Source organism: Hydra vulgaris, chromosome 14, assembly GCF_038396675.1.
Source record: "Hydra vulgaris chromosome 14, alternate assembly HydraT2T_AEP".
Lineage (NCBI taxonomy): Eukaryota > Metazoa > Cnidaria > Hydrozoa > Anthoathecata > Hydridae > Hydra > Hydra vulgaris.
In genome coordinates this window covers 36,322,356-36,335,194 of record NC_088933.1, presented here as the reverse complement: position 1 = coordinate 36,335,194, position 12,839 = coordinate 36,322,356, and the positions used below count along the sequence as shown (strand labels likewise).

At 29.5% G+C, this 12,839-nt stretch overlaps 1 protein-coding gene across 1 annotated transcript in view; it reads left to right on the top strand.

The window, feature by feature from the left end:
• Positions 1-10,214, top strand: part of LOC105844795 (sphingomyelinase phosphodiesterase D) — a 55,396-nt gene extending 45,182 nt beyond the window's left edge. The window contains exons 7-8 of the mRNA XM_065818443.1: positions 7,380-7,601; positions 9,517-10,214. Of these exons, the coding sequence (XP_065674515.1) occupies positions 7,380-7,601; positions 9,517-9,773 (479 nt within the window). The 3' untranslated portion in view covers positions 9,774-10,214. The remainder of the gene's footprint in view (positions 1-7,379; positions 7,602-9,516) is intronic.
• The last annotated feature ends 2,625 nt before the right edge of the window (positions 10,215-12,839 follow it).

The window sequence follows — 12,839 nt, the reverse complement described above, 5'->3', positions numbered from 1 at the left end:
ATAATGAGCTAAATTAAAAAGTCCAGGATAGAACTTGTTTTTGGAAATAAAGTTGCTAACAACTGAAGTTTGATGGTAGGCAAACAATTAATTTAAGAGTTTTATATATTTGTTGATGGAGTTTGTTACTCCATATTTGAAGAAGATTTTTGAAACTACATGAATAACGAAATAGATATTATATATTAGGAAATGTTATTTCTTTAGACGTAAAACTTAACTCTGAAAACATATACAATTGTTCTTTTAAAGTACCAAAATTACTAAAAAGGGAATGGCAACTAAACTTGATGTTTGTGATAATAAACATGCGGTAGTGGTGTAGTGGTAGAGCGCTCGCTTCATAAGCGAGAGGTTCGGAGTTCAATCCCCATCACGTCCCTGGTAGTACCGCGCTCAACTTGTTTCTCCGCACAGCGGCCTTGTTCGTCAAGGTTCGTGTTTCGAAGTTATAGAGTTGAGAGAGGGTTATGACCACAATTAAGTAGCCTCCTCATCTGTAGTGGCCTTCTGGGCCTTGGGGAGGTGAAATAACAAAAAAAAAAAAAAAAAAAAATAACATTAGTGTCAAACCATATAAAATGCATCCTGAAAGTTTGAAAATTGAAAAACCACATCAGTATACTGAAAAATATTTGCTACAAATGTTTCACTAAAAGTGTATGCATAAACACTTATCTTCATCTTAACAATTTTACATTGATTGATTTACATTCATACAATAGTCAAATACCAAACTATAAATCATAATGGGAGGAAAGGAAGTAAGTTTACTCTTGAGTCCTTAGTAAAAGGGGGAGGGGGTATTTATTAATTTTAGGAAAATTTTCCCACCCACCCAAGCTTATTTAACCCCCCCCCCCCTTCCTTTATTAATTTTTACTTGTTATCAACAACAACAACAAAAAATCAGTTAAAATCGGCCTCAAAAATTAGAAAATAATCATTTCAGTCACTAATAAAAACAAAAATGTGGTAACAATAACGTATCATAAACGAAACATTCTTCTTAATTACAAACAATTACTTTAATCATAAACAACTATGAGAGTGAAGGAAAATGAAGGAGTGAAAGAAACTTTCTGTCAGGTTTAGGGTTTAGGTTTATATTTTATCTTCGTCATGGAAGTAATTATTTAAGACAATCTTTAAATTTTTCTAATTTTTCTTTTATTGACCATATTATCAATTAAAGAAGTTATTTAAAGATTGTTAAGTTATTCCCTCGTTTAACCTTAGTGATTACATTCATTGAATTTTATGTTGATTGGTGTAAGCAGGGCAAACACCCTTGGTTATATTAACAAATATGAGCTTGTTTGATTCAATAAAATTAGTAACATGTGGTGTGAGATTGTTCTGTGTTTGGTTTTTTACAAAGTTTTGAATTATATATTATATAACTTTCAAATTTTATAAGTTCTGAATCTGAATATATTTTGTTTAACTTTTAACTATATTTTACGTAATTATTTGGTAATTAAAACTAATTAACAATAATAATTAAAAATAAAAAGGTGAAATATTTGCCAGTTCTATTTAAGATTGTTTTTTTAAATGTTAACTATATCTTTTTTCACCTTCTGATTTTTTAAATTTAATATTTAAGTTTTGGATTATTGTTAATAAAACATTTAAATTTGATTAAAAAGCAGAAAAACAAACACTGTGTCATAAATCCACCCTCAGGTTGAACTTTATCCAACTTAAAAAAAAAAATGCCATCAAATAGATATTTATTAGAATATTAAAAATTAAACATTTTAAAAATCCAAGGGTGCATTTTTAGACTGGGGGGGGGGGTCTAAAATCCTATTGAAAATATTAATAATAGGAGGGCAGAGGGGTCTTGGCCCCTAACTTGCCAAATTTTTAATATAAAGTATAAATCTAGCATAAAATATGCAAATATATTTAAATTTTTTGTTTTATTAAATTTTTGGCGCGAAATGCAAAATGCGAAATTGGCAAAAATTTAAAGGTTGGTTTAATAAATTTTCTAAATCTTAAAAAATTTGTATTATAATACTCATGGCATTGTTATAATTTTAGCAAATAAAAAATGAACATAAATAGTTATTGGTGTGTTTGCTGGGAAACAAAAACTAAAAAGAGTCTTATTGCAGTCCAAGATACTATTGAAAAACTAGTGCAGATGTATGTATACTCTGGATACATGAAAGAAATTGCAACCTATCCATCTTCTATATGTGGAAATTGCAAAACTAATTTGTACATGCTTGCAAAAAGAAAGAAACCACCAGGTTAGGTTTAAGTTAAATGCATCTTTTAAAATAGAATTTTAAAATATCTGCTAAGTTATAAAAATGTCAATTCTGTCATAAAAAGCTCAAATGTCAGTTCTGAATAATTATTATTTAGATTGATTGGATTTTTAAGAAGTGCAAGTCTGATATTACAATTAAGATTGATGAGAGCTCTTCTATCTTCTACATTAAAGATCTACTCTAAATGTCTGTCAATAATAGGTAATATAAACAGAAGATTTTTAAATATTACATGATATTGGTATAGTCAAATTACCATCAACAATATTTATTTAGGTCGTGGCTTAGAGCACAAATGCTGCAAATCAACTGCTGTAAAAAACCTTACATCATAGGCATTGGAACAAGGTATGCAAAGTGCAGAGCAGGTGGCTTCTTCAATAATGAAGGAAAAAATGAACAAAGAAAAAGTAAATTCAGGTGATCTATTTTATTTAGCTACCTGCGGAAAACTGCAGATAATAAGAGTTGGTTGTCCTGAGAACAAAGGAGACAGAAATCAAATCCAGCAAATCTCTTTTGAAGCATTCAAGGAACTTCGAATAAATCTTGATCTTTCAAACAGAGGAACTAGAAAACTGATTTCTACTCTTAACAAGGCCACAGGAAAGAGAGTTGTCCAGTCAGAAGTGACAAAGTTACTGTCAGATCTTGAATTAACTGTGAAAAATTATTACAGTGTTTAGTCCATGCAATTTGAAGTTGGGGATAAAAAGATACGAACCTGGTTTTTGTAAAAGATTCTTCAGATTTTGTTATGAACATTATAAGTGAGAGAGCGTTAAATCCTTATAATACCATTGTACGAGTTTCAATTGATGGAGGTGGAGGTTCATTGAAAATATGTGTTAACATCTTTGATGCAGATGAACTTAAAGTTAACAGTAATTATATAAAAAACAGAAGTAAACGTCGGGGATCTGACGAATATATTGGGTCTGGTGTGCAACGTATACAGTTTATTGCTATTGCTGAAGATGTTCCTGAAACATATCAGAATATAAAACAAATTTTAGATATTATCCAGCTAGACAGCCTGGGTTTTCATATTGCATAGGATTTAAAGTTGGCTAACATGATTATTATATATTGTGAAATTGAGAAGACTATAAATGCAGGAACTCTAAGACTGTTTGGAAGCCTTGATCTTCATCTTTCAGAGTTTCAAGCAGCAGGAGAAAAAAAGAAACAGCACAGCTGTATAAAAATGTTATACGAAAAAGGCTTATTCATCTTGATGAAGATCCAGAAGTTAAAGTGATAAACAAAATTCCTCCATCATCGTTACATATATTTATGGGTTTTATTAATGTTCTCAGCGACCTAGTTTTTACTCTCTGGCCAAACTTTAATCAGTGGCTGTTTGGAAAATACATTCTCAGACATGGCTATCATTGAGGAGGGTTTGATGGAGTGAACTGTAACAAGATATTGAATAATCTTCAAGATCTAGAAGAGGCATTCCTAAATGATTGTCGACAGCTAATACCTATAATTACATGTTTCAAAGATTTAAAGTGTGTCGTGGATGACTGTTTCTGTGATTTCCTTAGTCCCAATGTCAAGCATTCTATTGCTAGATTGAAAGACTCATATAATTACCTAATAGAGTTTTCAAAAGACTATAATTACACCTTACCCATAACATGGAAGGTCCACATCATGTTAGCGCATATTGTTCCTTTTTGTGAAGAAAATCAATGTGGTCTAGCCAGATTTGCGGAACAAACTGGAGAAGCTATTCACTCTAAGTTTAAACCAACTTGGGCAAGATACAAAAGAAATGTAAGTCACAAAGACCACGGAGAGAACTTGCATAAGGCAGTTTCAGACTTCTCATCAAGGCAAAGATAGTAACTTAAAGACAATATTAATTAACTTTATAAATAATATGTAGTAACTTAATTAAATAAAGATCTGTAAAAGTATTTAGCTTTATATAATTTTCTATAAAATTTGTCTTCTGCCTACAAATGACCGAGAGGCCGGATTTAGGTTCACTAAAATCAATGTTTGAAAAAAATAAAGATGAAAGATACAGTCGACTCTCGATATCTCGAACACTAAGGGGACCGGAAAAAAAGTTCAAGATATCAAGAGTTCGAGATATCAAGAAAAGGGTTGAAAATAAATAAAATTGCCCGACTTTCATTAAAACAAGTTATTTTTCTGACAAAAATCATTAACAACAAAAACTACAACTTTTGGAAAAAATCTGTTATCTGATATTGCTTTAAATTATCCATCTTTTCCATCTTCATTAAATCCTCAAGTTTTAGTGCTAGGGATTGTATTTCATTTCCGTATTTTGAGCTGTATAGCGAAGCATTTTGAATTGTTTCAAAAGCAATTTTTAATTGAATATCAGATGGGCGTGGCGGGGCTTCGACGTCAATAGCTTCGTCAACGCTATCTTCAACTTCATTATCGTCGTTTTCAAAATTAGGGTCTAAAATCTGAGCAATGATTTCAGCATCAGTAGCAAGTGAACCGGTGGTTACTACATCGCAATCTAAACCAATGTAAGATTCCGCTGAGAGATCTTCTCGGACGGCACGAGGATCTAACTCTCGCAAACGGTTAAGTTCTTCTGTCAAAAATTTAAAAGAATGATCATCATCAGCTTCTTCAATACTCTTGTTTGTTTTGCTGTTCCAGCTTTTTTAAAGCAGTTGATGACAGTCTCCTTCGACACAGCATTCCATGAAGAAACAAGATCTTTCATTGCTTGAAGTATAGAAATTTTTGGCATGGGTTTGTTATTATCGACAGCCTTGATACACAAACGCACAATTTTGTGACGATAATGAGCTTTAAGACTTCGTATTACGCCTTAATCTATGGGCTGAAGGACAGATGTGGTGTTAGGGGGGAAAAATATTAGGTTGATGTTGCTTAGCCCTTCAATGTGTGGGTGGGCAGAACAGTTATCCACCAGGAGTGCTACTTTCCTGTCTTGAGCACGAAAAAATGAGTCAAGTTTCATTATCCATTCTGTAAAAAGGTCTCCGGTCATCCAACTTTTCAGCTGATTTTTATATGTGCAAGGAAGTTGTTTAATGTGCTTAAAACACCGTGGGTTTTTAGATTTTCCAATAACAAACATAGGTAATTTTTCTCCCGTTGCACTCCCTGCTGCTATGCCTGTTAGTCTGACTTTACTATTTTTTTCCCCAAAACATTTTTCTCGTGATAAATGGTATGTTTTGTTTGGTAGGCACTGGTAAAATAGTCCAAACTCATCGGCATTGAAAATGTTTTCAAGCTTGTAATTCAAAAGCAATGTTGGAAGTGTAGTTTCATTCCACGAAGCAGTCATATTATTCGTCACGGCGGCACTTTCACCTGAGATTATTTTAAAGCTGATGCCGTTCCTAAAAATAGGAACAGAATAATTGAATTTTTATTACACGTTTAAAAAACTAAATAAATTAAATATAAACAGATACATGTTATTTGTTTATATTAAAATTGAACAAGATTTGACAAAATTTAACTGACCTTTCTTTCCTATTATGAAACCAACAATCAGATGCTTTAAAATCCAACTCTCCTAATGCTTCTGCGAATTTTAGTGCCTTTTCTTTTAGTATGGTACTATCAATTGGTACTTGTTGACTTCTTTTTGCAACGAACCACGTGTATATGGCCTTGTCTACATTTTTGAAATTACCACTACGAAGTTTCTTCCGTTTAGATTTTGTGCCATTTTTTTCCAGTGAGGTTAATAACTTGGTTTTATTTTTAATCCAGGTTGATAATGTGTTCTTTGGGACTCCATACTTTTTGGCAACCTCTTTGTTAGACATCCCAGTCTCTAGGTCTTTAAATGCCTTGCATTTTTCTATTATAGATTTGTTTGTGAGTTTTCGTTTAACGAGCGGCATGTTGCTGCGTTTGACAAAAAGAATAAATTATATATTAAAGGAAAACTTTTCAGAATTTCGATTCTTAAAAAAAATCGAATTAAAAATTTTTTTTTTTCGAAAATTGGAATTTAAAATTGGAAATTAAAACATTTTTGAAAAAAAAAATGTTGAAAAGTTCGAGATAACGAGAGAAAATTGCCCTGTGGACCGAAAATATTGTTCGAGATACTAAAAAGTTCGAGATAATAAGGTTCGAGATATCGAGAGGATTTTAGCCTAAACTAGTACGTTATGTCCATGGGACCGCTAAAAATGTTCGAGATACTCAAAAGTTCGAGATATCAAGTATTCGAGATATCGAGAGTTGACTGTATATAAATTTAGCATAAAGTTATTCAAAAAATAAAGTATATTTTGGTGAATTAAGTCAACATATATTATCATTATTATTTGAAAGAGTCATACAGTGCCCCATAAAATACGAGTTTTGGTACATTGCATGCTTAAAACTTAAAAATTTAAACTAAGATTTAAAAATAAAAAGTAAATTAATTAATATACACCACAGAAATAATACAAATAAACTAGTATACGTCATAGAAATAATGTAAATAAATAATCAAACGCCATAGAGGTATTTTCATAATTAAGGTAATAAAAAAATTTAAACTAAGATTTAAAAATAAAAAGTAAATTAATTAATATACACCACAGAAATAATACAAATAAACTAGTATACGTCATAGAAATAATGTAAATAAATAATCAAACGCCATAGAGGTATTTTCATAATTAAGGTAATAAAAAAGCATGCAAAATTCTTGCATGCAAGAATTGCAGTGCATGCTTTTTTTATGGCAAAGATGGAATGGAGAGGGATGTAAACAAAAAATTTAAATATATTTCTATATTTTATGCTAGATTTATATTTTATATAAAAAATTTGGCAATTGGAGGGTCAAGGCCCCTCTGCCTTCTTATTATTAATATTTTTAATAGGATTTTGGACCCCCTCAGTCTAAAAATGCACCCTTGGATTTTTAAAATGTTGAATTTTTAATATTCTAATAAATATCTATTTGATGGCATTTTTTTTAAGTGGGATAAAGTTCAACCTGAGGGTCGATTTATGACACAGTGCAAATAAAAGTTGACAATAATTATTTGAATATACCAAAACGTTTTTAAGAAAGTTTTTTAATCTCTTTTTTTTATCCATTAGTTCAATTATATGGACACACACATGAAGATAAAATAAAGCTATTATACCAGAGTCAAATATTTCCTCCTATCCCAGAGGAAAATATGAAATCTTATATGCTTCTTGCTCCAAGTATAACACCAGTTTATCAAAATAATCCTGCTTTTAGATTAGTTACTTTTAATGAAGACAGAAATATTGCAGATTATGATCAATTTTATTTTGATTTAGTTTTATCTAATGGTAAGTTTTTTAATTTCTATGTTTTAATATCTTTAATATGTTATTTTATTTAAAAGAACCTATTAATAAAATAAAGAAACTTAATTTTAAAATTTATTTTCATCAGTAACAATATATAGAAATTTAAACTTTTATTTATCAAAATCTTTAGTTAATTATACAGTATCGGACAAAACATGGCGAACTCAAATTTAAAACAAAAATTGATCATAAACTGAAGAAAAGTAATAAAACAATTGAACATATTATTTTTCAAGTAGTTTATTATGTTGTTAACAAAATTTAAAACTTTTGAATCATACTAAAAATCACCAAAAAAGTTTTATAACACATTTTCCTTAACAAACTACATTTTTCTTTTGACAAAACAAGGTGAACATTCAAAAAATCGACTGAAAATTCAAAAAACTACAAAAATTAACTTACTATTTTTCAAAAAACTTCAAAAACTAACTCCTTTACTTTTAATTACTGCTTTCATTCTTTGAGGCATAGCCTCAATTAATGAGTCAACAATTCTCATATCAATCTCTCGCCAGTCCTTCTCGATTTGTTCAAATAGTTCCTCACTGGTCTTCACATTTGCACGCTCAATCTTATTGTCAATTATTTCCCAGAAATTTTCTATGGGATTCAAGTCAGAGCTTTGCGCAGGCCACTCCATTATGGTGATATTCTTGTCCATGAACCATTATTTTACAATTTTTGACGTATGTTTGGGATCATTGTCCTGTTGAAAAATCCATTTTAGGGACATCTTCCATTCAGCATGTGGTAACATAACATCTTCCATTATATCTTTGTACGCAAAGCAGTCCATAATTCCATTAATTTTGTGAATAGGACCAGTTCCTAGTGCTGAGAAACATTCCCAAACCATAGCACACGTTCCCTGCTTAATACTCTTCTTGGTATATTTAGTATTGCATCTGGTGTTCTTTGGTCTCCAGACTCGCTTCTTACCGCCGCTTCCAAAAAGGTTATATTTTGATTCATCACTAAAACGTTTTTCCATTGGTCTACAATCCAATTTTGGTGTGCTTCGGCAAATGCAAGTCTTAGCTATCTATTTTTAAAAGAAGTTAGTGGTTTCTTGGCAGGCATTTTGGCAGGAAAATTTTGCTTCGTTAGCTCTTCGTCGCACAGTGCGATTGCAGATTTGTAGCTTAAGTTTTTCGGTTAATTTTGTGGATGACAAAAACGGATCTTTTTTAAGCTTTTTAACAATTCTTCGATCTACTCTTTATGATGTTTTTCTTAGACGTCCGCCCCGATGGTTTGTTTTTAGCAGTCACGAGATCCAACTGATTTGACAGTTTTGCTTACAGTCGATTTAGCTATATTATATGTTCTACAAATTTCAGCTTGACGTTTTCCACTTTTAAAATCTTTAATAATATTTTCAAGTAAAACACTTCCTTAGTTGTCATAAGCCATTTTAAGTTGCAATATTTTACGCTATATATCATGAGTTAAATCTATTTTTAGTTTAATTGAAAAAATAATTGATCAGACGTTCCAAAATCTATTTTATTATTTTAGAGTAATGTTATGATAAAAGTGAAAACAAAAGAATACGGTAAATTGAATATAGACGATGAAATCTTATGAAAAAAGCATCGTTTTGATTTGTCCACCTTGTTTTGTCCAAAGAAAAATGAAGTTTGTTGAAAGAAATGTGTTATAAATTTTTTGTGTGATTTTTAGTATGATTCAAACGTTTTAAATTTGGTTAATAACATAATAAACTATTTAAAAAATAATATGTACAGTTGTTTTACTTTTTTTTTTTTAGTTTTTGATCAACTTTTGTTCTAAATTTGAGTTTGTCCACCATGTTTTGTCCGATACTGTACAATATTTATTTTGTTATTTTAATTTTAACAAATCATTGTTTTTTTTTCTTTTTCTACAGTTCTTAAAAAGCCTGTTTGGTACAAAGAATATTCCTTTTCCAATGCGTATAATACTTCTACTGTTACCATCGATGTTTCAGAAAATTTAGTGCAGTCTTTAGTCCAAGATGTTCAAACATGGGTTTTGTATTCCAAACACATGCTTGCATCATATAGTAGTAAGAGTTCGTCCCAACGTTTCATTGAATATTGTTCATCAATGTATTTGACTTCAAAACCTTTTAATGACTGTATGAATTTTTATAAACTTGCATAAAAATAGTATAGCTTAAATTTAATAATTTTTTAAAAAGTATTTATTTTTCAATGTAAAAATATTTATGCACTTGTTTTTTATTTTTTTAAGTATTTATATTTTTTAAGAATTGTTTTTAAGAATTGTTTAGTTTTAGTTTTTAAGAATTGTTTTAGTACTCACGAAACTTTTTTATTGAAGTCATACTGAAAAAGGGAAAAGTGGAACATGTATGTATGTATGTATATATGTATGTGTGTATGTATGCATGTATGTATAAAGATTATGTGAGATCCCAAGAATATACATCCCTTAATAATAAAATAATAATAAGAAGTTTTGTTTTTATATTTACATTCTTTTTCTATGTATTTATAGGACATATTTGTTAAAATAAGGTTAAAGTTCTTGTTAATTTTAGAAGATGTTCTAAATTTGTTCATTTTATGAAGTTCGCTGCAAGCGGTATTTGTAATAATGCTTTTAAAATAATATTTGTATATCAAAAAATTTAATAAAGTTTATTTGGTAAATTGGGCGCGGGGCAATGGGAAGATTGAGTTTAAGTTGAGTTTATGATTTTAAATTACTTATTAGTTAATTTTTTATGTATCAAATATTTCAGTATATATTCTAAGATTATAACACATTTAAGTATATTCGACAACAATAAAATTATTTACTGAAAGAGCGCTTTTTTTTTTTTTTACGAACTGCAGTTTATTAAAAATTATGTATTAATAAATGTTTTTTCAAAACTTAGTTTACAATACTCGCTGATGCAAATTATAGAAATGATAAACGTTTGCATGCAATGCTCATTTTTAAAGGTTTTCAGTTGAAGTTATTTTTACTTTAGATTTACGTTCTTGACATTGAGAGTCACTTAACAAATCTTTTAATATTTTTCATCTTCATCAATATATTGATCCGTTGCAAAGACATCGCAAATGGCGGACGCTTTTTTTTAACGGTTCAAATGAAGTTTTTAAAAAGAGAAAAATAATATAATAATGTAAAAGAAATTGAATAATTAAATCAATTAAAAATATAAAAAAAGAAAAAGTGAGGTAAAAAAACAAGGAAACGAAAAAAACTTGAAAAAGAAGAAAGTAAATAAAAATGGTATTAAGGAAATAAGGAAAAAACCGAATAAGAAAAAAAAAATTAAAAATCGATTAAAAAAGAAAAAGAATAAAGGTTTGTAAATAAAAGAAGACAAAGAAAGAAAAAACTTATAAATTATATAAAAATAATTAAAACATATTTGTAAAATAAGGAATATTCTTTGTTGTACTGTGTTATTGTTTGTTGTTATTATTCCTTTCTTGTTTCTTTTTGTTTTTGTGTTCTGTTGAGTCGTAATGTAGTATTTTTTTTCTTTTAGTTTGTGTATATATATCGTATATATTATACGAAACGATACTTATTTTAATACTATTTTATCATGTGATATGTTTTTAATTTTCTTTTTTTCTCTCTTTCTCACACTCTCTTTCATTTCAATATTGTTCATTCATTATAAACACTTTATACTTTTTGTTGCTTTTTTTTATTTGTGTTTTCTTTTGTTACGTTTTTTTCTGTATCTGATAATAAGATTTTATAACGGTCGTAATATTATTGCTTGAGTTAAATTGTTATTATTATAATTGTTTGTTACTTGTCTCTGTTACTTTTATTATTATTTTCTATTGTTATGTAAACTCTATCATTATTATTATATAGAGCACTTCCACGACCGTCTCACAAAAAATGAAAAAATTAAACAAAGCCAATATACATAATACTATAAATCAGTAGAAAGCTCTACTTCTCCTCTTTCAGAAAATATATAGTTTGTTATAGTATGCCGCTATCATAAAAAATTATATGGGCTGAAACAGAAGATAAAAATAGGCGTTTTTGCGATAATTTAAATCATTTTTAATCGCCAAAGTTCAATTAAACCTATAAAAAATTCAAAAACCGTCTTGCTCATTGCAATCAGGTTTTTAGCTGCACTAATCATTGCTATTTATGATAAAAACATACTTATTGCCAGACGAATTTAGAAAACCATTTATTTTAATCAAATGTTATTACCACTATTGTCACGCTGTGACAATTAGGGTACCAATAGTTTTATTTCTAAGACAACCAATAAAACTTAGGATTTCAAAATTCCAGCGCAGTGAGAGCTCTATCTAGTACATTTAGAAAAATATTAACATGTTTAAAAAAATAATTAGCTCAAGTTATTTTTAGAATCTTTTTATGTCACGCCGTGACGTCAAGGTGTGATAATTTTTGACAAAATTTAAAACAATATTTAAAACTGCTAAACTAAAACCACAATTGAGTTTTTATCAATTTTAATTGGGCAGATTATTGTGCAGTTAACTTTACTTAACGTATTCTACAAAAACTACGAAATATAGGTATGCTTTGGATAGGCAACATTTGCTCAGTTATCCTTGAGGCTCTCTTTTGGGATCCATAGAGCCTGTCTAAAGGATAGTTGTAACTCCATTGAGCCTTGGACGAATACGTCCGTCTCCATAACTATTGTGTTGCTTTTTTTTAATCTTTCAAGGGTTTAACATGCCTCTTACTCATGCTGAACGTCTAAGGAATTATCGTTAAAGGCAGTTAGAAAAATTTGATGAAAAAGTATTTAAAGAAAAAGAATCAAAAAGGAGAAAAGAAAGACGACTTGCTAACTTGGAGGCTCAACGAGAAAAAGAAAGAGCAGACAAAAAATAGCAGAATTAAAATCTGTAGCTGTTACATCACCCACTTATAAATCTGCAAGCACTCTTGGAGAAGCTGTTAAGAGAGCCGAATCAGCACTACCAAAATCACAAAGAAAGACGGCTAAAGTTGTACAAAAACTTTTAACAAAATGAATAAAACAGAAAAAATACTTAGTCCAGAAAAAATACTTAGTGAAAATGTTTTAGATGCCTTAACTGTAAAATTGGTTCTTGATTTTTACCAGCGTGATGATATATCCCGTCAAGCACCCGGTAAAAGAAACACCATTGTGGTGAGATTAAAGAACAAGAAAAAAACTGCAAAAGCGTCATTTGGATGTGAATGTTAATG